The 27974-nt window shown below is 27.4% G+C and overlaps 2 protein-coding genes across 4 annotated transcripts in view; both read left to right on the forward strand.

Moving 5' to 3' along the window:
* The first annotated feature begins 598 nt into the window (after positions 1-598).
* On the forward strand, positions 599-21486 carry LOC136972790 (spondin-1-like). 2 transcript variants are annotated; one of them, XM_067267435.1, is made up of 15 exons: positions 599-921; positions 7221-7318; positions 8863-8996; positions 9169-9240; positions 9349-9473; positions 9566-9717; positions 9854-10108; positions 10191-10344; positions 13877-14042; positions 14119-14296; positions 14380-14572; positions 15154-15327; positions 15671-15853; positions 21022-21042; positions 21159-21486. In XM_067267435.1, the coding sequence occupies exons 1-15, from the start codon at positions 675-677 to the stop codon at positions 21326-21328; spliced, it is 2322 nt and encodes a 773-aa protein (XP_067123536.1). In that variant the 5' UTR covers positions 599-674; the 3' UTR covers positions 21329-21486. The 2 variants fall into 2 exon arrangements, with proteins under 2 accessions (XP_067123536.1, XP_067123535.1); XM_067267434.1 differs by having other exon boundaries at positions 600-921; positions 14116-14296.
* A 1287-nt stretch (positions 21487-22773) lies between these two features.
* Positions 22774-27974, forward strand: part of LOC136972791 (glutamate [NMDA] receptor subunit 1-like) — a 34666-nt gene continuing 29465 nt past the window's right edge. For both annotated transcript variants that reach the window (XM_067267436.1, XM_067267437.1), the window contains exon 1: positions 22774-22866. The gene's annotated coding sequence lies outside the window, so the exon portion shown is untranslated. The remainder of the gene's footprint in view (positions 22867-27974) is intronic.

The raw sequence follows: 27974 nt of genomic DNA on the forward strand, positions 1-27974 counted from the left end.
GTAAGTATTTATTTAACACATGTTACAGTATTGTTTAACACTGCACGTGCACACGTTCACGCGTTAAGATATGTCTAAATGTATCAAATATATATTCATTATTTTAAATTATTTTATATATGTTACTAGCAACATATAAAATATTTAATTAAATTTTTATAAAATTAATAATAAAAATTACATAAAAATACATTTTTTATCACATTCTTAGATTTCTTTATTTCTTGGCATTGGCAATTTTCCATAGAACTCTGTTGTAACATAATTAATGTCTTAAGTGTTTTTAAAGAAAATTTAATATTAAATATTTTTACAATTTAAATAAAGTTTCTAGCTAAATTATTTATTTATTTTTCAATTTAAAAATAAAAAACAAGAAAAAAAGAAGAGTTTCAGCTCCTGTGTAAACTTTTCTTTTTGTAAGCTTTGCTATAAAGTTTAATAGAAGATTTCTAAAACAGGAAGCAAGAAGATTGAATTACTAATACATTAATATAAAATTTAAAGTTAAAAAAACGTTTTTCTTTCAATGTCATGTCTAAAATTCTTCTCCAGCTGTTACGCCTCCTCTGGATCATCAGTGGGGACTATTTACGTGAAGATATTAATAGTGGGCACAGTGCCAACATCCCAAAATTGCAACGGAAATCAGTGACAACACATGGAGTTGAAGGATGTCAAGTAACTTCGATAAAATGTCGTTTGGACGCGTATTTTCACTAATTTATCTGCTAATTAAAATAATTGGGGTAACAAATTCTGCCGAAACAACAGAATTATGGAATGATGAGAACTTTGCTCGTTTCTCTTGGGATTGTAAACGAATGCCAAATAATGCCAAGTATTCCAAGGAGGATGACGGATTTCAGATTAAAATACACGGAAATCCTGAGAGTTATACACCATTAAAAGAGTATACAGGTGAGTAATTTTAATTAAAATTATCTCCATTTAGCTAGTTACGCTATTCTAATTTTTGTTTTTGTTTTCTTCTAAATTTAACTGTTTACTCGAGTTCCCTCTTAAGTAGGTTATGATTTATATCGGTTATAATTAATCTAAAAAACACCCTGTGGTAGTTTCAAAGTAAACAATCATCATATTTTTTAATTCAGTTTAGTAAACAGCAGAGAAATTCGCTTCTGAAAAGTCAATATCGATGATTTTCTTTTAAAATTTAGAGGCAGTAAACTTATTAAACGTGTAATATATAAACTTATTAAGGATAGTTTGTGTGTAAAATATGCAAGTTAGTTAAGTGTTTACTTAAAATTTTATATAATACTTATAAAATAAGCTTTGTAGGAAATTTTATAGCTTTATTATAAGCGTTATATGGTGTAGCACTTTATATGATATGCCGGTGATACTTCAAAATGATAAATTTACAAATATTGTTGATAAATAACAATTGAATAAGATATTATAAAATTATAATATATAAAGGTAGAACTATTTTTATATATATTTTTTGTAAATAAATATCAAATTTTTTCACTTATTTTGTAATGCCGTTGGACTATTAAAACAGTGTTAGTTTTCAGTGTTATATATAATAATTATAATGTTATTAGATTACCAGTATTAATAATAATATAAACTAGCATCTTTGATTAGTAGTAAAATAAAATACTCTAAACAGGATGGCCATAAAGTTAACCAATCTAAAGTCTAACTTGCTATTTTATTTAAATACTTTATTATTTACAAATTATGCAAACTATTTTATCTATTTATTAGTAATTTTTTTATGTAATAGTGTATATTTGTATACTATAATTTACAAACTAAGTACAGAGTAATTATATAAATATAAGAAAAAAAAAATTATAGTAATATGGTTAAAAATATTTATTTTTATGTAATTAATTTATTAATTAATAATTTAATAAATATTTTTATAATATTAAAAATATCAGCTCAAGTTATGAATAACCTCCTTGTTTTTGTTGCATTATTATGCAACATATGCTTTAAATGTGATCTGCCTTCTTATATTACAGTTTTCTTAGGAAAATATTTATAAAGTCAATTGAATTTACTCAAAATATTTCCTTTTAAAACAAAGAATAAAATCATTTCAAAACTTTCTATTTTAATAATATTTATATTCATATAATAATAAATTTTATTCCACAGTTAATTAAGATAATGAAATTACATTTCAATATATGATGATTATTAAATTTTCATATTTAAGTTAATTTAAAAATATTATAATTTCAAAGTTAATTTTCTAAAATTTTATTAAATTGAAGTTCATATTTTAATTTATTATTAAACTTTAAATAAGGTAATCAATATATTTAAATATAATTAACTGTGAAAGAGTAATTATATTTTATTACGTAATTAATTAATTAATTTATTTACGTGATTTCAATATTAAATATTTATATTTTAATTAACTTAAAAATAATTATTTTAAAAGCTAAGAATTTAATCATTAATGTAAAATGTAAGCATTAGATTTATAATAAAATTAATTAAATAAATTTAAGGCGATTAAACTTGAAAAAAATCGAAAAAATTTCAATAAAATAAAAAGAAATTATCCAAAACTTCCTTCTTGGTTAAATTATGATAAGTTTTGTAAGTAATTTAAATTACTTTTTTTAGAAATTTATTTTGTGAAATTAAAATTTAGTTAAAAAGAAATTCTAAATCTTAATTAGAAAGCGATTTTTAAATAAATTTGTCTCCATTAAGATATTTTTTTATGTATATTAAAATATAAAATTACTTTATTTATAAAATCAATAAAATAATATACAGCCTCCATTTTAAAAAAATGTCATAATGGATGTACACTAATTAATGTAAATTATAATACTGTTTAAATTCATCCAAATCGATTTTTTTAGAAGGGCATTTGGTCAAGGTTATTAGATTTTTTAAAAATTTATAACGTTTATATTATTATTATCTTTTACTTGAAAAAATACATTGTACTTTGTATGTAAATATCTTGAATTAGTTTGTAGGAAATTCAAAAAAATTTAATCCTGTGAAATTATTTTTGTTGATATAAATATTCTTTATATTCTTAAAAATAAAAAAACAACCTTTAAATGTCTTCAAATACTTTTCTAAGACAATTTTAAGATATTCTAAATGACTTAATAATACATTTTAAGGCATTTAAAAATTAGAACTGAAATAATTAATTTAAAATATTGTAAAGTAATTAGAAGGTTGTAATACAATATATTATTGATTGAATTATTTTTAAAATATTATTCAATATAAAGTATAAATTATTTTTAGTAACAAAGAATTTCAAAAAAATCTCGAATAATGAATAATAATTTGAGTTTGATATTTTCTGAATTTATTTAATAAATAAATATTTTTATTATTTCTTGAACTGATAAGTGTTTTTTCCAATGTTAATAGTTATTTTAAATCCGAGAATATGTAAGATACAAGAATAAATACAAGTGTACTAGCACAACATCCTCATACAACATGTTTTGTATACCCATTCACAAATTTGGTTCACAGAAAATGTATACCTACTTTGGTAATTCCAAATTCAATGTTTACTTAATAAGAAATCTGTTGTGCTTTGAATTTAAGCAACTGAAGGTATGTATGCAGTTGTCTCAACACTATTTCTATATCACTTATTTGAGTATGACATGGACATGAAAATTTTAGAAAGTTTTAGCAATAAGTGATTCCAGTGCAATCCCGTTGAAAAATAATGCTCTACTAACTATTATTTTAGCTTCTTAGCTTAAAATGAAACATTGATTTACTTACTGAGTCTTCTTACGTATAATATAGCTGTCATAATCTCAGGAGAAACATTTAATTAATAGTAGACTCCCATATACGTTTTGATCTAATGTTTGTACTATTAAACACAAAATAAACATTATGTCTATTCTGTGGTCATTCTGTCTATCCTACCCATCTTGCATTTTGTGCTTATTTAGATCACTATAAATAACATACACACGACCACTGGGCGCCAATGGCGAACATTTTGAAGTTTTGAAATGATGTTACATAATTCAATGATATGGTATATTGGTATAAATTATACGTTGTAATAAAACTATCCAATTATTGTTTTTCAAAAACATCTAAAACATAGATATGTGATTCAACAGTCAATAGCGTGTAATTGAACTCGGTGCCAATGTTTAAGAGATAGTTTCTAGGGCAGTGATGGCGAATCTGTGACTCGCGTGACGATTTCACAGTACCATATTGAATATTTAGAAAGTATTAAGGTTTTATAAATTATAAAAAATATATTTGATCGATTTCAAGCCTACCAGTGCCGAGTGGATAAAACCACTGGACATTGATTCGAGGGTTCGCGCCTGGCCAACGGGCTGGTCACGTGGAGTTTTCCGGTTTTCTTCGTGTTTGTAACACCTAAATATGGCCGAGTTTCTAATCAAAGACCTCCCGGAGGCATTCTTCTCAGAAGATTGCCCACGTGTCGCGTTGTCGTAACCAAATAAATTTGAAAACTTTGCGTATGTACTGTAGTATGAAAGCGGGGTTCCGAAGTTTCTAGTTTTGAAGGCCTAACTAAAGTCTTAAAGGTCATTGATTATGAAACTCAGAAAAATTATCATCAAATAATTAATTCCCATTAAACGAAATATTTGTTTCCGTTTTAATCACATTATCGTTATATTTACATTTATATAGCGTTTATTGTTATTTTTGTCATATAGATTATACATAACAGTAACCATCTTAAACTTTCTTCTTTTGCCTTTTAAGTATTTTCGTTTTATTGTAAAACGAATAGATAATGCTAAATTTTAAAGTGGATGAAAGGCTTTTTTACATTTATTATAGCAGGTCTTCTTGGACATTTACGTATCTCAATTCTATGACAAAAAAAAGCATTAAAAATACAAAATACTTTAAAAAGTTGACAATTCTAGTGTTAGTACTTTGGCGGAGAATACGAAAAGTAGTTTTTTTTTTTTTTTTTTTTTTTTTTTTGTAAGCCGTATGTAGAAAACGAAGTGAATTTTGGAAAATCTTTATAGAAGATTTTAGGCTTATTTTTGCCCCTAGAATCTATCTTTAAAATATTCACACCGAGTTCAATGACACTGTATTTATACATGTACTTTGAATCATTCTGTACTCTTTTTTTAGTAGTACAAAAATTTTGAATTGAATAAATTAAATAAAAATTCTACTTTATTCTTTTCTGAATTTACAGTTGTCTTCAAATTTTAATTTTCTCTACGTACATATATTGAAAATAATTTATAAACTATTGATATATTTTATAATATAATTGTTTGGAATTGTATAATGCTAAGATAAACTTTTTTACTCTTTATTTCCGGCCAATCTTTGGTCAAGAGGACAATACCACTGAATACTAGTCGTGGGTTCGCGCCTGACCAACGGAATGGCCAAGTGAAGTCTTCACATGTCTAACACCTAAACAAAGCCAATTTTTCACACAAAGTCCAATGAGAGGAGTCCGATTCTTGGCAGGTCGCCCATGTGTTGCGTTGTCGTATATCTTCAAACCAAATCAAACTCTTTCCTTCTTCAAGCATTAAAAAGATTTGTTTCTATGGTCATCATGGACTGGATGGAGAAACTACAGTTGCTAGGCAGGGATTACGAAGTAACTCTTCCAACTATCTCTGAAGATTATGAAAATCCGGATTTGAACTCGGATCTTTTAGCATGGAAACTCAAACTCAAGCTCGGATTCTCAGAAATCTAAAATTCTGATAAACCCAGAGATTCTTACTGTAGATGATTAACACCTTAGCCACCGGGTCTCAAAATATAACAAATTGTTTTAAATAATAACTAAATTTTTATATAACACTAATTAATACTTCTCTATTTTGTATTTAAGGTCATAATTTTTTACCGGAAAATTATTTAAGTTAAAAAACAATATTATTACTTTATAAAATATTTCAACGCTTCTTTATACAAATTTTTAATTTGTGTAAGCATTTCTAAGAGAATTCATCATGGCAATTTAGTTAAAAAAGTCATTGTAAATAGATTAAATAAGAATTTTTATTAAATAAATTATAAGACAAGAGAACAAGGAATATTTGAATTATATGCTTTTGTAGTAGAGCTGAATTTTATTTTTATTTTATAAATAAACTGTATACTTTTTCCATTCTATATTTAAAAAATTTAAATAAATATTTTGAGTTTTCTTTATGATGGGAACATTCATATTCTAAAACAGATGTTAGATTCTCCAATATCTTATTTCATGGTTCTAAAAATTTCACTCTCTGAAGGAAAATGTTTATGTTAAAAAAACTATCTTTAAAAATTGGATTTTACTTTCTTATGATAATTTCTATTTTTATATACTTTTTAAAATTTGTTTTTATATATAAAAACAATTTAACGAAAATTGTTTACTTATTATCGTCACAAAAATTTAATCTGAGTAATTTTAATAATTTAGTAATACAAGTTTAATCAAAATGATACTACAATCTTAACATTTACTTCACATTAATTACAGTCAAACCTCGATATAGTGTCTTCTTAATTAATGGAGAACCTTTCGATATCTGTAAATTATAAATGTACAACTTGACCAACGACATTGTTACTGCAAATTAAGTGACTTTCAAACTCAATTTTAACCTTACATGCAGATTCCGTTACTATATATAATAGTTATTATCTGAGGTACAGTACTTCGTTTTAACGCCACACTCGATTTAATGTCACTTTTAGAAGAAAACAAATAGTGGTGCTAAATAGAAGTTTGTACGTGCTTTATAACAAAAGATGCTATCAAATGAAAATATAAGTATAGAAGCTCCTAACAATATCTCGCAATCCTTCAACATAGACCCATACCTGGACCTATATTGAAGGATACACAGTACGCTATATAAGCTATAGCTTAGTGTCTCATGCTACGGATCAATAGCTTAAGGCTTTTTAATTTGTTAGTATTTGTTGGAAAAGAACGATCCCTTATACTATTAAAGCTTAGGATCACAACTCTAAACCAAGCCTTGATCCTACGTGCAGCCTGTACACATTAATGAGATAATAAAATTCATGCTACCATTTCCAGCTTTTTAAAACAGTTTCTCGTTGCTTGTTATTATGACTCATTTCATTCTTAATAAATGATGCCGAATTTTAATTTTTAAATCAAAATAAAGTTTCATTAAAAAATTTAGAATAAAAGTTGATATGAATACTAAACTTTTTTTTCATTTTTTCAGTTATTTTAGAAAACGAAACTCCAAATAAGAAATTTTCAGTTTTTTATCTTGTAGTTGAATCAGCTTCAAATAAACCTCAAAATGTTGGAAAATTTAAGGTAAAGAAATTATTTTAAACATAATTGTTTAAGATCAATATAATTTTAAAATTTTCAGCATTTTCAATTCGGGTATATTCATTAATTTTCTATAAATTTAAGTTTGAATATACAGTATTTATATTATGCGTTATTTTCACTTCTATTTCTAGAAATCATGCAAAATTTTATCTATAAATTTAATATCAATTTTAAAATAAAAATGTCTTCGTTAAGTTAGATGAATATATTGGCAACTTGACAATTTCAATTGAAATAAGATGAAAGAGAAATGAGCAATGTTGTTAATTTATTGTATTTTCTTTTGCATGCTCAGTTTCAGTGTTGCTGTCTTAAGAGAAGCTCTTGGTAAAATAAATCACTCCAAAGTTTTATTTAATTATGAATTTCAATATAAAAAATTACTACTAAAGTTTTATTAACAAACATGAAAGTTGTTGCACTTTAAATGTATTTTGCTGAAGAATTGTAACATTAGTTAAATTCAAGGATAGTACAGCACGATTAAAATAGCTTGTCACCTTCGTTAATTTTGTATTTATCCAAGATGATTGTACAAGCAGCAATAAAATATACTGCAAACATTGCTTTTAATTGTTTTTAGTTGAATAGACACCATTAAATCAATTATTCATAGAATTTCATAAATGATAGGAGTTTTAATTAATCAAAATATCTGTGTACCCTCCATGTTCGTAATAGAAATACGGCATGCTCTGCTTTACTAAGCGATAATTACTTGATCACAAATGCTATGCATTCTTAGCTGTTAACAAAACAATTTCAATTAGCTCGACATTTAATAGAGTGACAAGACATTGTGATCTCTTTCTACACAGAATTATTTTCATGTTACCCAGGGAAGAAAGTATGTATGCCATACCATACTTGTAAAATAACTTCACCAGAAAAAAAAACAGTTCTGATTTAATCTATTTTTGAAGATTATAATAATTTAAATATAAAAGATTGAAAGTATTCGTAATTAAACTTTTATAAATATCAATTACGCAATATTTATTCACATCTAAATTCTTATTGAATTCAATTAAATTTTTATTGATAATATATCCTTTCAACTTTAAGTTCGAGTTCACATTTAATTACAGTAATATGTTTTTCAAACTTAGAAAAACCTGTTTTTTCGTAATGAATTTATAAATATGGTAAAATAACGAAATTTTTAAAGATTATGTGCATTTTAACATTATTTTAATCAACCAATCTATGCAGATTGTTATATAAATTTATTTTTATTAATAAATTCATTCAAAGATTAATTTTTGCTATAATCTATGTCAGGGATGGTAAACCTTTTTGAGGCCACGTGACATATAATAAGCATACTTAGCTTTAAATGTTTATGCGTGCCAAAGTTATAGACTTCGAATAAAAATACTTAAAAAATTAAAGGAATGTACTTTAATCGTAAGATACGTTACGTGCCAAATGATTTCTCCTTACGTGCCATAGGTTCGCCACCCCTGATCCTTAGCTGTTTATAAAATATATAGGTTTTTATTCGTTTCTACAAAATTTTACAGGTTACGGACAAAATACTTTCAACATTTTCTCATTCTTGCCCTAATACAATTATGTACACGTCAACAGTACCAAAAAGTCAAATTCAGGTTTCGTGGGTGGCACCAGGAATTGATTCTGAATGTGTAGTTTTCAAGTAGGTTCATTCGATTTTAATCCAAATACGCTTGAACTTCTTTCTGCAAGTTTTATCTCATATCTGCTGAAGTTTTCTTTGTATATTTATTTTTTAAATGCGTCTAACTATATTATTTTTAAATTTAAATTTACAAACTCTCTGAGCAATGCGAAATATGGTTCTTTTTCAGGGCGACAGTTTTAGATATTCTAGATTATTGGCATCAAGATGAGGGAAGATTAACGTTACAACTATGTCAAGGAGGAAAGTTATTTTGTATTATAATATATTATTTATATAAAACAATCATTTCTATTTGAAAACAAACTAAAATAATAATTATTTCTTAATATCTATAAATTATACTTACAGAATTAGACAATAATGTACAACCGGAGATTCTCGAAGAGTGTTGTGCATGCGAAGAAGCCATGTATGAACTCGTTTTTGAATGTTTATGGTCAGAACACACCCATCCAAAAGATTTTCCAGCGGGTAATACAATAAATTTCCTTTATTAACATAAAATTTTTATATTTTAAAAAATTAAAATGAAGCATATATGTTCTATAGTGGTATAATTTCAGATCGATTCCGTACTAATTTTTCGACAATTATGGGCGCTACTCATTCTGCCGATTTTCGAATATGGGATTATAATCAGAAAGCAAGCCAAGGTATTGCTGAATTTGCAGAAGATGGTAGGATTGAAACATTGCAAACAGAATTAAAATTGCAAGTAAGAGTTTAATTTTTAACTTTTTTGAAAAAATATGAACAAAATTTGAAAAATTCGTTATTTGTTTCGAAGTTCGCAAAAGTATATATATTTCTGAATTAATTGTATGAAATTAATTGAAAATAATTTTTTACAGTCAGACAAAATTCGCACAGTCATTAAAGTTAAAGGTCTAGACGCTCCTACACTCTATGACAAAACTTTTACAATATTTCGTACAGACAAAGATCATCATTTGTTATCCATATTAAGCAAATTAATTCCAAGCCCAGACTGGGTTGTAGGAGTACCTGCATTAGAATTATGTCTAAAAAACTGTTCTTGGATTCATAACAGAATTTTAAATCTTTTTCCGATAGACATAGGAATCATCGAAGGAATCACTTATAATGTAAAAGTCTAAAATTATTTTCTTTATGATTTTCCGTAAGTTTCGTGTTTATAATATATATTTATTTCTTCACTTATTAAAGGCTTCTAAGACGAAAACCATTCCTCAAGCGCCAATTCGACCTATTAAAGCTACTTATCCAACTCATCAGGAATCGCCTTTCTATAATGTTCTGAATCCAATTGCAAAGATTATTATTACTCGACAACGATTGTTTCAGAAAGACTGCACTTCTGGTAAGATAATATGAGATTGTGATTTGGTTTTACTTTCTTGGTTGTTTTATATAACAGAAGGAAAGTATGGCGATCGGGCAAAAATGATTTCAAGAGTTTTACATATTTGGACTCGGGGACTTTGAAACGTCGAGAAATGCAAAGAAAGGTTCGGGATTTTTTCTGTATTTATGGATGTCAGTATGTGAGGCACAATTTTGTTCACTCATTTCGAAACTTAAAAATTTCTGTGCCTTTTGCCGAAAATTTCTGAAATTTTGCAGAGAGGTTTTTATATTATGAAAATTGATGCTATTAAATTTTAATAGTTAAAAGTTCAGGGATGGGGAAATAGAAAAAAATCATGTATTATATTTCGGACTTAATGAAGATTTTACACGTTATTAGCATTTACAATTGTTTATAAAATTCATTTTCATCCTCAAAATTAAGCTTTTCGTCATTTTATAATAATTAACTAGCTGACCCGGCCACGCGTTGTTGTGGCTCAAAATGTATCTATTATAAATGTATAACATTTCCCCCGTGGGGTAAATTTCAAAAAATCCCTTCTTAATGTACAGTACATTCTCTTGACGTACCCTATTAAAACGCGATCAAAAACGCGTCTAAAATAGTATAATAAAAGCAGAGTTCTTCACAGTAAGCCTTAATCCTGTCCCTCTCCCTCGCAAGGAAATATCGAAAAATCCCTTTTTAGTGTATATTCTGCTGACGTAACCTATTAAAACGCAATTAAAAACGCAAAAAACCGCATGTAAAATAGAATAAATAGAAGCCGAGTTCTTCACAGTAAGCCTTAATCCTGTCCCTCTCCCTCGCAAGGAAATATCGAAAAATCCCTTTTTAGTGTATATTCTGCTGACGTAACCTATTAAAACGCAATTAAAAACGCAAAAAACCGCAAGTAAAATAGAATAAATAGAAGCCGAGTTCTTCACAGTAAGCCTTAATCCTGTCCCTCTCCCTCGCAAGGAAATATCGAAAAATCCCTTTTTAGTGTATATTCTGCTGACGTAACCTATTAAAACGCAATTAAAAACGCAAAAAACCGCATGTAAAATAGAATAAATAGAAGCCGAGTTCTTCACAGTAAGCCTTAATCCTGTCCCTCTCCCTCGCAAGGAAATATCGAAAAATCCCTTTTTAGTGTATATTCTGCTGACGTAACCTATTAAAACGCAATTAAAAACGCAAAAAACCGCATGTAAAATAGAATAAATAGAAGCCGAGTTCTTCACAGTAAGCCTTAATCCTGTCCCTCTCCCTCGCAAGGAAATATCGAAAAATCTCTTTTTAGTGTATATTCTGCTGACGTAACCTATTAAAACGCAATTAAAAACGCAAAAGACCGCATGTAAAATAGAATAAATAGAAGCCGAGTTCTTCACAGTAAGCCTTAATCCTGTCCCTCTCCCTCGCAAGGAAATATCGAAAAATCCCTTTTTAGTGTATATTCTGCTGACGTAACCTATTAAAACGCAATTAAAAACGCAAAAAACCGCAAGTAAAATAGTATAAATAGAAGCCGAGTTCTTCACAGTAAGCCTTAATCCTGTCCCTCTCCCTCGCAAGGAAATATCGAAAAATCCCTTTTTAGTGTATATTCTGCTGACGTAACCTATTAAAACGCAATTAAAAACGCAAAAAACCGCAAGTAAAATAGTATAAATAGAAGCCGAGTTCTTCACAGTAAGCCTTAATCCTGTCCCTCTCCCCGCAAGGAAATATCGAAAAATCCCTTTTTAGTGTATATTCTGCTGACGTAACCTATTAAAACGCAATTAAAAACGCAAAAAACCGCATGTAAAATAGAATAAATAGAAGCCGAGTTCTTCACAGTAAGCCTTAATCCTGTCCCTCTCCCTCGCAAGGAAATATCGAAAAATCCCTTTTTAGTGTATATTCTGCTGACGTAACCTATTAAAACGCAATTAAAAACGCAAAAAACCGCAAGTAAAATAGTATAAATAGAAGCCGAGTTCTTCACAGTAAGCCTTAATCCTGTCCCTCTCCCCCGCAAGGAAATATCGAAAAATCCCTTTTTAGTGTATATTCTGTTGACGTAACCTATTAAAACGCAATTAAAAACGCAAGAAACCGCATATAAAATAGTATAATAGAAGCCAAGTTCTTCACGGTAAGCCATAATCCTGTCCATCTCCCCCCGGGGGGGAATTTCGACATGTATATTATATAAAAACACGTGCGTATTCGAATGCAACGTTGTGTCACAATTTCAAAGGAATCGGTAGGAACAAAAGAACGTTATATTTTATTTATATAGATAGATAAAAAATGATCTGCTTCAGTCCATTCTCACAGAAAAGCATAATGCCTCACAGAAAAGCAAACTTAGGTCGTCGGAAGTTAGCGCCATCTGTTGAACATAAAAGCCTTAATCCATATATAAATATATTTTTGAAAGGGGGGAAATGGTGGTCTTCGCATATGCCAGAAACCTTCGCGGGAGTGTATTAAACAACTTCCCGAAGTTTCATGGCAATCGGATAAATGGTGTGGTAATGCATGAAGGACAAACACACACACAGACACACACAGACATACATTCGTTTTTATATACAGGGTGGGCCAGCGAAAACGAAACGGCAGAGTGTTCGTGTTCGTTCAAGCAAAGCGCTCGGACAGGTCGATTTTACTCTCGAGGGAACATCTTTTGCAATAAAGTTTTTGCGATTCTGAATATTAACTAAACAAACATTTTTTTCGAAATAAATGCTTGTTTACTTAATACAAAATAAATGAGTTTTTAAAATTTTTTGTTGTCTGTTGTATTCAGAATCGCAAAAACTTTATTGCAAAAGATGTCCCCTCGAGAATAAAATCGACCTGTCCGAGCGCTTTGCTTGGACGAACACGAACACTCTGCCGTTTCGTTTTCGCTGGCCCACCCTGTATATAGATAATATAAACATTTTTTAAAATAAAATATCATAGCAGATAGTGCAACATATAATTTTAACTTTTTTGCTGGGAAAGTTACGTAACTTGTTGCTGAAATTGTAGAAATTTATGTAGAAAGAATACATTTTCTAAAAAATTAATTAAAGCACCATATATCATCTATGCCCTTCACCTGTTTAAAAAATATATAGGCTATTACTTTTATTTGTTTCTATAATATTTTACAGGATTACGGACAAAATACTTTCAACACTTTTTCATTCTTGCCCTAATACAATTATTTACAATAACTGTATTAGTATTATAATAAATGTACAATTATGTACATTAATACAATACACATCGACAATACCAATGAGTCAAATTCAAGTTTTGGTGATTAAAACTTGTTAATAACTATAAAATTAATAAAATATACTATGATTTTATTATAAAACAGCATAGAAATTTATATCTGTCTCAAACTCTACGTAGCATATTTCTTCAGAAACAATGCAATCTTTAAGACTAAGTCTCTCCTTACTGTAATAACATAAATATTTTGAATCACAGACTAAATTTTAATGTAATCCTCAAGAATTCAAATATATATATATATTTATTTAAGCATTCGAAGCGTGTCCTGTCACCGAGTGGTCACCTTGGAGTCCATGCAGTTCTACTTGTGGAAAAGGAGTTCAGAAGAGAGCTAGAAATTATTTAAATGGATTTATTCCACAGAACGATTGCCATTTAATGGAAAAACAAACATGTTACACAGGATTATGCAATAAGTAAGAAGCTTGAATGTTTCTAAGTTATGATGTTTCCTCTTTCACCAAATTAAAGATTTTCATTTATATACAGCAGGGATTCAGCAATACCGTCATATCTATGTAAAGTGTCGGAATGGGAAAGTTGGTCAGAATGTACGTGTGGTAAAGTGTATCGTGTTCGCTACAGAAAATATGAAAATCCACTTCCCATTGAAGGTTGTTCTATTCCTTTGAAGGAACAAGAAATGTGCCCAGTTACTCCAACCTGTACGGTAAGGAAGTAGACACATTTTATTTTACTTTTTATTGAATTTTCCAATAAAAAGAATGTAATTTGTTTAAAAATAATTTATAGCCACCACAAGAATGCGGTGTGACGCGTTGGTCAGAATGGACCCCATGTTCTGCCACGTGTGGAGAAGGCACGAGAATTCGAACACGTTTGATACATAATCCTACCGCTTACGCCCAATGCAATATAGAATTATATCAGAATGTCACATGTACTAGTGATGCTATTGACTGTGACGATACTGAGTCTACAGCTGGTAAATAAATTTACGACATATCTGAATATTTACATACATACAAAGGTATGTACGCGGTAGCCCAAAAGATATCTACCAAGCTTTAGAGCTTTGATTTGAAATACAGTATTTAAGAATTAAAAAACTAAAATTTAAAAAATTTCGTTATAGTTGAGGGCAAACAACTCGTTCAACTTTCGTTATAGTTATTCACACTCAATTACAACTCTATTGTAGTTCATCCTCATTATAAAATAAATCAAGAAAGTGGAGTACTGGACTGCATATTCTCCATGTATAAATCATTTAGACTTCTTTTCTTGAAGATATCTCGAAGTTTGTGTGAACCAGACCAATTCAAAGACTGAAAGAGTCGAGTATAGAATTGCAATTCCAACTTGTGAAAGTTTGACATCAATTTTTGGAATAAAGTTGAGGGCAAATACATTGAGCATAATATAATATAAATGGCCTCGATATTGCTTAGAGTAAAAATTGTTATACCTTATCGTTCATTTGCTATAAAGCACTAAACTGGTAGCTATCTTTTGGACCATCTTGCATCTAAATAGTTATTAAACTTCTTTATTGATCAATTTTAGTTTGTATGCAACCGAAAGAAGCAGGTCCATGCCGTGGACATTTCCCTCGTTGGTATTATGATTCGACCAAAAGAATGTGCATGACATTTATTTATGGTGGATGCCAAGGAAATGGAAACAGATTCGAACGTTTTTCAGACTGTGATAGAAGATGTGAAACACCTTTACGAAACAGTAAGTGCTTGTTTGTTCCTATAGTATTTTAAAATTATTTGTTAAAAAAGAGTTTAAATTTAATAACCAATTTTAATTGAGTTTAAAAAGATGATGACCCAAAAGTCATTTAATTACTGTATAAACTAAATTTTTGTCTTACTCAAATAATTTATTTACAAAATTTGAAAACATTGTTCAAAATGAGCTCATAAATGCAGAATCGCTTGCAAACTACACGATTAACTAACTTTTGGATGAATTTTGTATTTTGCATTATTTTTCTAACATAAAAAAATGATAAAAATAAGAAAGTCAATTTTTTCTGAAATATATAACTAAATGTTACAAATAAATATATTAGATCTAGAACTTGGTGCCGTTGATTGTCAGTTAACAGAGTGGACTGAATGGAGTCCGTGTTCACGAACATGTGGCACGGGTCGACAAGAAAGAAGGAGAATGGTTGAAAAAAACGCAAAAAATGGTGGAAAACCGTGTCCTCCTAAACTTGTTAAAAGAAGAAAATGTGAGATGCCTCCATGTAGTAAGTAATTTTTTTAATAATCTATCTTTATATGAATTAGCACTAGCTTAATTTGAACACTTTCGATATGATACTATTAATAATGATTAATCAGTTCATGCACTAATTAATCATTTCTGCAGACCCCTTAAAGAGGTATAATTGGTTTTTAGTAAGTATTCCAAGATTCTGTACTTTTCGTGTCCTTCTTTCAGCAATTTCGTGATGCTCTTGCCCAGCATTTCTCAAACTTTTTGCTCGCGCGACCCAATATATTTGTTTGTAATGTTCCGCGTACACAAAATAAACTATTTATCGATCCACTTGTGCCAAAAGTCACCCGTCAGTTGTTTTTTAAACATAAAAGTTTGAATAAACAATGAAATATTTTCAAAACCGTTGCAACTTAAAGACTTTGAGTACGACCTCACATAAAATATCTATTTTGACGTTATTCAAAATAGAAAAGAGAAATCAATTTCATGTACACACATTCTATAACCTTAACTTTATTACTAAATGACGATAGTTATAAGAAAGTCGTTAAAAGTTTTCAATACATAACAGATGCATCTACTGTTCATAGTTCGTAGAGAATATTACCGTAATAAAATTATTACAAGTATTTCTACGGAAGATAATATTATCTCGCATCTCATAGTTTGATAGTTTGCTGCTCTTGCCTCTTTATTTTTTTTTTTAAGGCTGCATTCACACTGCCAACGACAACAGACCTAAACGATAACGACGTTTTGTCTTTCGTCGTATTCGTTCATCGCCAAAGCGTTCACACTGTTCATTGGTTTTCGTTTTACAGCATGCGTACTGTCTGTGGCTTTCTGCGCTTTTAGATCAGACTCGTCTCTGTTTTAAAATTGGATATACAGCAAGACCCCGCTTAACGCGGGGGATGCGTTCCTAAACGACAAAGCGCTAAGCGAGACAGCGTTAAACGAGACCATTTTAACATAGAGTAACTAGGGATAGGGGAACACGCGACCAAAAAATAAGCAAATTTTACTATAATTTTAAGTTATTTTTATATAAATTTTTGCATATAATATATGTTAAATAACACATAAACATATGCGCACAGAAATGTAAAGTTAATTTTTTGTGACGAAGGTCCTGGCTCTTCTGAAATTCTTGTTTTTTGCGATGAAGTCGTGTAGTTTCATTTGTCGCTTTCTTTTTCTTTCCTTAAGCAAATGTCGGTAGCAGAAGATTGCATTCAAAAGGCCTCGCTTTGCTTTGGCACTCCTATCAAAATCTGGATCATTCGCTACAGTTTGATGAACGATTCTGGTTATCGTTGCCAAACTTTTACTAAGAAAAACTGTAGAGAAAGTTTTTGGGTTCTTCATCTTCAGAATTTCTATTTTTCAGTTCTACGTGAATTCCTTGTTCTGCCAGTTCTTGAAGGTCGTCGTTGGTAAGGCTCTGACCAAAAACCTGCAGTAACTCCTCAATATCCTACTCGTCTACATCTCCTGTATCGATTAAGTTGACAATTTTGTTAACCTAACGATAAGCTATAGGGTCTTTTCGATGAGAATTCTTGGATACCTTCAGCCATAACTTCTTCCACACTTCGTTCCTGCATTTATCAGTTAATTGTTGCCAAGCCAAGTCGATATTTCCTATGGCATCATGATGTTATATTTTTTCCAAAATTGCACAAAACAAATATAAATTTAAGAGAAGCAAAGCGAATTGCCACCTTTTGCTGATTGGTTCGTGTTTGAGAATAATAGTATTATATACGAATCAATGAAATACCGCGTTAATTTGAATCAGCGTAAATTTTGAGCGCTTTTTAGGCGTCAAGCAGACAGCGTTATATCGAATCAGCGTAAAACGAGGCATTGTTAAACGGGGTCTTACTGTACAGTGTAAAACGTAAATTCTTCGACGTCGACAGCTGAATTTATTACTTTTCTTAAGGAAAATATCAAAACATCGACAGTGAATCATAGCTATTCATATTGAGAGAAAAAGATAAGGAGATTTCCATGCTTTGGTTAATAAAAAGATATCGAAGGATATTTTAAAATATTTTCTACCATCTATTAAGTTTCGTAGAGCTTCTTCGACACACGAAATTAGCGGTTCCTCCATCTTGTTCAAAGAATTGCGGGAAGTTCACGTTGATTGGCCAATACCGTTACGACAACGACAATATTTGTCTTGTCATAACGTAAATTGACGTTGACTTCGTAAATTGAGTCTTGCTCTCTGGGAAACATTAGTTCTAAATTATGCCGCTACGGCGAACAGCGCCAATCGCGGCAACTGGATTTATCAATTTCGGGTCGTAGTTATAAGCCTTATCATTTGTTTATCGTACTGTCAACGTTTTTGAACTCGTCATACGTTAAATAAACTGGAATGCAGTGAGTGTGGTTTACTTACCGGTACAATACTTGTGTTTTCTATTCATGATTATAAATTATAAATGCTTTGTTCGAAATTATTAGTTAAAAGAGAAAATAAAATAAATTTATAAATAGACACCTTGCTTAAAAATGAATTATTCTATAAAAAATTAATATTATAAGAGTATTAAATGGAATTATGAATAATACGGGAACTTAAAATTTAGGATCTACAACAGTTATAATAAATAGAACTATTAGGCTTTAATGTTCGTTTCTGAACCACTCATAATAATGTACAGTATTTAACGGTATTTTCCACTTCATATTTCTGTTTCCATTTCTTAAAATCACTAAATGAATTAAATGTCTGATTATAATTAGATATAGTAATATCGTGCAGCTTTCTGAAGTATAATTATACTTCCTTTTTATGAAATTCACTTGAACACAAACTACATTTATGCTTGTCTTTCATATGTCTGTTTAAACTTTGCTTATACCAGTAGTTTAAATTGCATATACTGCATCCCATTTCCATCAAAGACAACGAAACACTTAAACAAAGACAAATCCAGTTGCCGCGATTGGCGCTGTTTGCCATAGCGGCATAATTTAGAACTAATGTTTACCAGAGAGCCAGACTCTTGTCGCCCCAGATGATTTCTCCCAACGTGTCACTTTGGGCACCCGTGCAATAGGTTCGTCATCCCTGGCCTATACTATCCGTCGGAACATAATTGATGCGCGATAATACATTTTAAATAACAGGCTCATTAGATCGTTACTTCCGATCGAATCATCACGTGGTCACTATAAAAAATGTTTTAAAAAAATTTATCGTAGAAGAGTTGCGGTTACCTTTTAAAATTTAACGTTTAAATATTAGATTTAATAAAGTAAATTTAAAATTACGTCATTTGCCAAAATATTTAAAACGGCAACTTAGGTAAACGACTAAGCCAAAATCGATAAAAACCTTTTTTTATATACAGCTAATAACCAATATTTCCGCAAAATAAATATCCCATTCTTTCCGTTGGAACATAAAAAGAATAAAAGAATATCACCAAAATTTTATCTGGATTGGAGAAAAATAGCAAGAGTTATAGGGAATTAACAACCCCTCCACACACACAGACGATGGTTTTTATATTTTTAACGGAATAAATGAAACTAACAACCGAAAAACAAACTGTATAACAACTTTGAAATTACATTTCATATAATTTCATGTGAAATGTAACTCAGTACCGTTGATTTTTTTATCTCTCTCCATAACAAATACTATATAAAATACGAGTAATCGTTTTACATTTTACTATTTTGTATAATAATTATAAGTTTTTGAAGCACTCAATTAGAACTGTAATATTCAATTAGCATTAATATTTAACAAATTTTTCATTAACTATTTATTTTGCTTATTAGTTGTTTGACTGACTGCTTACTTCTATTTAAAAGCTAGCAGAATATATAATTTAAAAAATACTTAATCATTCAGTTTTCAATTTGGTTCCAATTCACTCTACAAACTTTTGTCTGCCAGTTAAAAGGACTACATTGTAACCGTTTCACAGAAGATGTAATGTATTATACAATTATATCTCTTTATATTAGCTTCATTAGCTTCAAACAATAGAAGCATTAGTATAAATTACATTACATTTACATTTTATATTAAACAATATGTTCCTAAATCCTTTAAAAGTCACAAGATACATTTTTACTTTCACAGGCACGATTTTGTTATCCTATGTGAAACTTAATAACTTATGTGTTTTTGTCGAAAATTTCTGAAATTTTGCAGGAATGTTTGGATATTTGCAAGATTGATGCTATTAAATTTTGGTGGTTAAATTTCGACGGGGTGGGAAGATAAAGGGAGGTCGTGCATCATATTTCGAGTAGAATCGGACTTAATGAACATTTTATTCGTTATTAGCATTTACAATGTCTTCATAAAACTCGTCCCTATCCTCAAAATTAAACTTTTTGCCATTTTATAATAGTTAAAAAAAATAAAAATTTTTAAAATAAAATATCATATCAGATCAGATAGCGCCACACATGCAGTTTTAAATGTTGCCGGGAAAGTTAAACAACTCGTGGCTGGATTTTTTAATGTGTTTTTAATCAGACTTAAGGCCTCGTACTTTTACGTTCTTAGTATGCGTTAAAAAGCCTCCTAAATGCTATAATTTAGGGCTTCAACAAGTTTAAATCAAGCCAAATAACGCATCAAATCTCCGTATACCGTATCATACTAAAATAATTTACGTCTTGAAAACATAATTACTGTAAAATTAAATTTAAAAAATATCATATCTCTGTAATTAATTGAATTTTTTAATTCGGGCTTTTCAGATCATTTTTTTATTTTATTTTAAATAAATGTCTATTTTCTTTTTATTTAATAAAACAAGTAATTTACATAAGATATTTTATAAATACACAATTTTTTTAGAATTTTTAAAATATTTTAGGTATTTATCGAATATATTTTTGTATTTTGATTTCAGAAAATAGAAAAATTATAAAAATATTCATTTGTTTATTTACTTTATAAGTGTTATAGAATTATTTACTTTAACTTGAAAATTTTTATCGTTCTTTAAGCTTATATAACCAATTTACTTGCGTCTGGAGTTAGGAAATTCTGAAAATAAGCACGTCGCTCCAGATATTTTGTGAATTTTCTAGTCTCATGGACACTTTAAAATAACTTTTATAGGAAAAATGTTTAAAATACTTAAATAATGTATTTTTTAATTAAAAATAATAATAAATAATTAAATTTTTTTACCCATACAGTAGCAAACAACGATGAAAAAGGTGAGTTTTAATTAGTTTTTATTTGTTATAAAATAGGAAAAAAGTTGAAATTTGATTAAATTATATTGTGAATTTTATATAATATATTGAATTTTTTATAAAATTGCAATTTCTAGATTGCGTTTATTTAACATGGAACGAATGGGGTCCTTGTAGTGTAACGTGTGGTACAGGCTTACAAAATAGAAGAAGGGAAGTGAATTATGAAGAAACACCATCAGATATCGAATGTAATTTCAAACAAGAACATAAATATTGTTATCTGCCATACTGCAATTACCGTTAATGTATGTAAAATGCGAAAAAATTACATATTATATGGTGTGTATTTTATTGTAATTTTACATTACACCTATAAAAAAACAATTGTTTTTTTTTTAATTCCCTGAATTTGACTTCAATATTACAATTATATAAGTGATTAAAATAAATAATTTTGTTAAATTTTTGTTATTTTATAAATTATTTAACGTTATAAATTCGAAAAGAAGTTACAACACAAACAGAAATTTGGAGTTTATACAAGAAACATATCCAGTATCGATCGTTTCCGTGTGGAAAATCATATAAAATATCATTATTGTATGCTTAAATATACTTAAAATCCTTAAGATCATGTTTCAATATACTTAAAATCCTAACAAAAATTCAGATTATTTTCACATAAGCCAAACAACTTTTAGTTTAGGGCTTCACGTTTAAATTTTTAAAAATTTATTATAGGTAGAGAAAGAAGGGCCTCTTATACAGCTTTTTAGGACTATAACAAGGCCCTTAGCTTTGATTTTGAATAAGTTTCCAGTTCATTATTAGAGAAGCACCTCTCATCTTTTAATCCTTTAAATTTTCTTAACATAAAGCACAAAAGCTATAATTTTAATGATTTAAATTTAATTTTAAATCGTTAATGAACTTTCTTTAAGGTAAAATTTTAAATACTTAAAATTATTTTTTTAATTATTTAGTTTTTTAAATCGCAATTTACCTACTCCATATAAAGAGTTTGTATTATTATATGGAGTAGGATATTAAAATGGAATTGGCTATTAAAAAAATTCATAATTTTTTTTTTATAAATTTCGCATTATTTATGTGATATAAATGCTTAAATTTATTAAGATAAACATATTTTATTGTTTATATGAAAAATTAATTAATTATTTGACAAAATATGACCATAAATAACTGATTAAATCAATAATTTAAACTCACGTTTGAGGTTATAATATTCAAAATTAAATTAAATTAAAAGTTTAATCCTCTTCAAAAAATAATAATTTTAATTTTATCAAAACAAATTTTAAACATTTTTAAATAATCTACAATCAACCAAAATTTTTTAAGTTTCAAAAAAATTCAGAAGTTAAAATTAAAATTTTTAACGAATTTTTATGTAAGAAACCCGTAAAATCCATTAGTAAATTGATATAATTCATATTAATTATATATAAATATAATTAAAAATTAAAGAAGCAACTTTCAAAGAAAATATTTTAGAAAAACACTACCGATTTTACATCAAAAAATGATTATTTTTAAAAATTTATTTTTCTTATTATTAATAAATATTTTCTTTATCTTTACTTTCAACCAATAAGTTTTAATAATATAAAATCTGAGAAATTTTTCTTTAACAAAACATGATTGGTTGAAAACGATGGGGGAGGGAAGAGGGAGAGTGAAAATTCAGAAAACATGATTCTCTGGATGACATTTAGAGGGCAGCACATACGACTTTTCTCAAGGATGCTGTGCTCCTGGATGCGGTAAATCGGATGTAGTCGTTTTCTTAGAAAAATATCAGTTTAGAAAAACGTTTAAAGGGTAAGTTTAATTAGTTAAATTTTATTAAATTTCGATTGTTTTTATGTCATTTAAGCTATGAACAATTTGAAATTTAATTAAATAAATGACTTTATCGATGCTCTCTTTAATTTTTTCACTATCGTTAAGCGATTAGTTGAGATGTCAAAGTGTCGTCACTTCGATGATGCTTTAGTGATTTTCTATGAATTTCGTATAGAAGGAATTGTTTATTTGTCAATAATTTCTTGAAATTTGTGACGTTTTATATATTCAAACGTATAAACAAGATGGCTGTTGTTTGTTTATGACGGAATATATATACATAGCGCATTTTACAATATCACAGAACAATCGATAACATTACAACAGCTGTGTTATCATCAGAAAAAAATAAAAATTGCTCCTTTCTCCGTAATTTCTGATGAATATTTTAAAGATTTATCATTAAATATAATAATAATATTTTTAAAAAATTCAATATGCTGTACCGTAATTTAATAACGACACTGTATGTTGTTCAAAAGAGATTTAGTATATTTTTGAATGATTTTTATATAAATTAAAGTAAAAATTAATGCAAAAAATTTGACTGTTAATTAATTAACATTTAAACCATTGTATTTAAATGTTGTAAGGTACGCAATTTTCAGAGAAATGTAGTTTGATAGGAATGTTGAATACTTAAAAATTTATTATATATCAATTAATATAGTCTACTAATTACTTAAACAATTAAAAATATTTTATTATTATTTTTTTATGTTTAAATACTAGATATAATGATTTAAACATCAATCAGATGTTATGCTGTAGGTAATTTTAATAGAGATGACGTATATCGTTCACTGAAGGTGTATATTTTCTAGTAAATTTTATATAAATTAATGTAATAACTACTAAAAAATAAAGAAAATTAGCTTTTTAAATACTTATTTAATACATTTTTAATTAATTAAGTATTATATTAATGTATTTAAATTTTACATTTTTTCATTTTTAATTTGGATGCAGTGCGAAATTTAATAACGCTGTTACATATTTTTAAATAGTTTATATATAAATTAATGTAATAATTACTTTAAAATAAATAAAAAAAATTGGTTATCAATTAAATTTTTAACAAATTAGAGTTTAAATTACTATATTTAATATATCGGATGAATGCAGAAGGGTAGGGAAATTACAAATTGATAGCATAATAAATTTAAAGTTTTCTATAGTTTTGGAGAATTAGGATTTCGAATTTTATTTTTTTTAGTATTTAAAATCATTTTTTATTTATTATAAGTATTTTTATTATAAGTTTCTATAGAAAATATGCTGTAAATTAATCATCTCTATCCTATCTATATTCGTATCTTTCATTATCATCTTCGTCTATATCTAAATTTTATAAAACATTTAAATGTTTTATAATTTTTTATTGATTTTTAAAATTATAAATGAAAATAGTATTTTAAAAAATTCAAAAACATATTACAAGAAATATAATATAAGATTGAAAATGAATTTTTGTACTTAAAATGGTTAAAGTTTGAGTAGAGAAAAATGTATTATATTTTTATTTAAAAAATATTTAAAGTTTTATATTTAAAACATTTAATATAAAATCTCTTCTGTTGTTAAAAATATATAAGAAAATATGAAATTTATTGATCACCTGTTTTAAAAAAAATACTACTTTTGATCATTTGTAAAACACGAACTTTTCGATGTTTTTTTTAAATTTTGTATAGTTTTCTAAAAATACAATTTATTTCATAATTTATAAAAATACAGGTTTTGATCATTTGTAAAAAATTACAATTTTTCGGGTAATTTATAAAAAGTTATAACTTTTGAATAACTCGTAACGATTTCATTCAAATTTGTTGTAAAAAAATACATGAAAAATGCATGAAAAAATATAATAATTATTGCATATTTTCGTCAATTTTTTAATAATTTCTTCTCAAAATTTATTTCATAATTAAAATTTTTAAATGAGTACTTTTAAATTAATCGAAAATACTACTAAAGACTAAAAAATGTACAGATAAATGGTAACTATATTAAAGAAATCAGTTTATTTATCCAATTTATCAAAATAAAGAATTAATTTTTAAAAAATGCCAAATTATCTACATAAAAAATTCAAAAAGTAAAGACTTTTTACATTTTTTATTTAAAACTTATTGAATTTTTTTAAAATTTTTTATTAAAAATTGTTTTTAAAAATATTCAATTTTTACAAGTTAAAAAATTGTAATTGAAATAGACAAAAATTCACTAAATTTTTTAATTTATTTTATTTTAAAAAAAATTATAATTTTATATTCAAATTCATTCGACTGTTATGTTAGCGCATTATTTAAATTTCTTTAAAACTGTTCTAATTTATTAATTAAAATATTTAAAAAATCACTGTCAATTATATTAAATAAACAGGTTATTAAAGTCACGATAAGAAATATATTGATAAGTCAAACGCTTCGTCTTCGTGATTGCTGTGATGTTAAAATAAATACATAAAATTCATCACGAAATATTACGTGAAAGTCCTTTTTTTAGAATTGAGTTTTATAAAATAGCAAAATTGCGCTCATATTACACGTTATTTTCAGCATCATCATTGTCTAAGAAAATGTCTCATTTCCTAGATTATGCACTGGAGAAGAATGAAATCGTTGCAATGTTTAGTACTACAAGTTTTTTTTTCATAAATAAATGACAAAAATAATCTACTCCCTAAAAATAAATTTTTCCTAAATTTTATGTTTTTAGTAGTGAAATTGTCTAAAAATGTTTAATATGTATATATATTAATTTTGCAGACGAGTAAATGATTTCTTCTAAAAACTAACTTTTTTTTCAAAATTATTGTACTTTATTTTTATTATTCAATTAAATAACATAAATCTGTGTACAGTAAACTAAGAAAAATAATCTAAAAGTTATTAAAAGAAACCGAGAAGATGCAGTTGAAGCTCGTTAAAAATTTCATTTATTTGCTTTTCCTAACACTCGAAACGATATAATGTTTATAAAATTTTATTTATTTAACTAACTTAATTATTAGAATAGGTATTATACTTTTAACATGCACTGTTACTTTTTTAAATTCAGACATTAAATATCCGAAGTTTTCAAAAATGTTTAAATTCATTTCGATTTTCAATTTGACACTTTTTGCAATTGGAAAAGTAATATTTTGAAGTAGTAATAATATCAGAAAAGATAAATTATGATTCAGAAAGATCTCGAGAATTTAACAGATATACAGGACATAATGAATTGTTCATCATTTTTTAATATTTCTTAAAGGTTTTTAGTAAAATTTTTACTTAACTCTAATATTCTTCTTAAATATATAATAATGTTTTTATACTTCAGCTCAAAAATGAATTAAATATATCAATATATATATTTATTATTATATATATATAAATCACAAATTGTTTTTTATAATAATTTTACAATCTACTTTAAGAGTGCTCAATAATGCATATACTTAAATGTAGAAGATAATTTCAACGTTCATTCCAACAAGATTTATAGTCTTGTTAATGAATCCATTTAACATTAAGTAAATTCGAAAATTAATTAATCTGAATGAATGTAAATGTAAAGAGGTCAAAGGCCGCTACAATGGAATCAATAGGAGGAATAGATTTATAGCATCGATTTCTAGAAATGGAACGTTTTCAAATGATCCATAGTTCTGTTTACATACAGTTACTACATAAACTCTGCATTCAGCTCTCTTAAAGTATATATATTTCTTTATTTTATTATTATTATTATTAAATATAGATTCCCATTACATACATATATATATATATATATATATATATTATCTACTATTGATATTTACTCTAAACTAAGAAGTAAACTTAAATTTTTACTAAATAATTAAAGTATTTATTTATACAAAATACTTACTTATTATTATTATTATTAAATATAGATTCCCATTACATACATATATTATATATATATTATCTACTATTGATATTTACTCTAAACTAAGAAGTAAACTTAAATTTTTACTAAATAATTAAAGTATTTATTTATACAAAAACGTACTTAAACTTGACTGTTTTCTAATTAGTTTAGAGTAATTTTAACATAAATCACTACACGAATGCTTGCTGGTTTAGTCTAAGATAAATCTTGAGGACAAATAAATGGATTCTGAAAATAAAGACAAAAACACTTAAAGAATTTAAGTATATCCTTTAATTAGCACATATTTAACATTAAAATATGTTTTAATCCAATAAATTACTAATCGTGCAATTAGATGCAGCCGAATGTACATTTACTATTGTATTTTTGTTTTTCATTTTTTATATCTATAATGTATTCATTCATTCATTCACGTGGCGTCTTTTTACAGAGGATTGCAGTTGAAGTTCTTCTCCATTCTTCACGGTTGTAGGCTTTTCGAAAGGTTGAGCCAATCCATTTTTGATGTTATCCTGCCACGTTAACCTAGGTCTTTCCTTTCTCCGTCTGCCTTCTACCATTCCTTGAACTGAAATTTTCATCAGTTTCTCTGAGGATCCTATTATTATGTGCCCACCCTATGGTGTTTTTCAGGTTTCTTTCCATTCCAAATCTACTCATAACCTCCTCATTGGTTATTCTATCTATTCGACTAATTCTTTCCATTCTTCTAAGACACCATATCTCAAAGGAATTTATCCCATTAACTACCTCTTGGTTTATTGTCCATGACTCGCATCCATATGTAGCACACTCCAAATCATTGTTTTAAGTATTATTAGTTTCAATTTTTTGCATACATTTCTATCCCTTAATACTGAAGATATTTGTGCGAAAGCAGCTTTAATCTTTTTTATTCTGTTTTTAATTTCATAATTACATCTGTTATTCTCAGTTATCCAACTTCCTAGGTATTCAACATTTTTACCTTTACTATTTTCTTTCCATCCTACATAATCTTTAGATCTTTGTTTTCTTCTCTTGAGATTATCATAACTTTCGTTTTGTTTACATTTATTTTCATTTGGCATCTTGCTTTTTCCACTTTTTTCAATCTATTTAGAATTTCCTGTAACCCTTCTTCGGTGTTACATAGCAGAGCGATGTCGTCAGCATACAAATGTTATTGATAAGATATC

This window comes from Centruroides vittatus, unplaced genomic scaffold, assembly GCF_030686945.1.
Source record: "Centruroides vittatus isolate TY-2023 unplaced genomic scaffold, ASM3068694v2 contig_301, whole genome shotgun sequence".
In the NCBI taxonomy this organism is placed as follows: Eukaryota; Metazoa; Arthropoda; class Arachnida; order Scorpiones; family Buthidae; genus Centruroides; species Centruroides vittatus.

Excerpts from the sequence above, each read along its gene's own strand:
- LOC136972790 (XM_067267434.1), top strand. The coding sequence starts at position 675 with ATGTCAAGTAACTTCGATAAAATGTCGTTTGGACGCGTATTTTCACTA. Across the intron at positions 10,109-10,190 it reads TCGAAGGAATCACTTATAAT|GCTTCTAAGACGAAAACCAT; the intron begins GTAAAAGTCTAA and ends CACTTATTAAAG. Across the intron at positions 15,854-21,021 it reads ATGTGAGATGCCTCCATGTA|TAGCAAACAACGATGAAAAA; the intron begins GTAAGTAATTTT and ends TTACCCATACAG.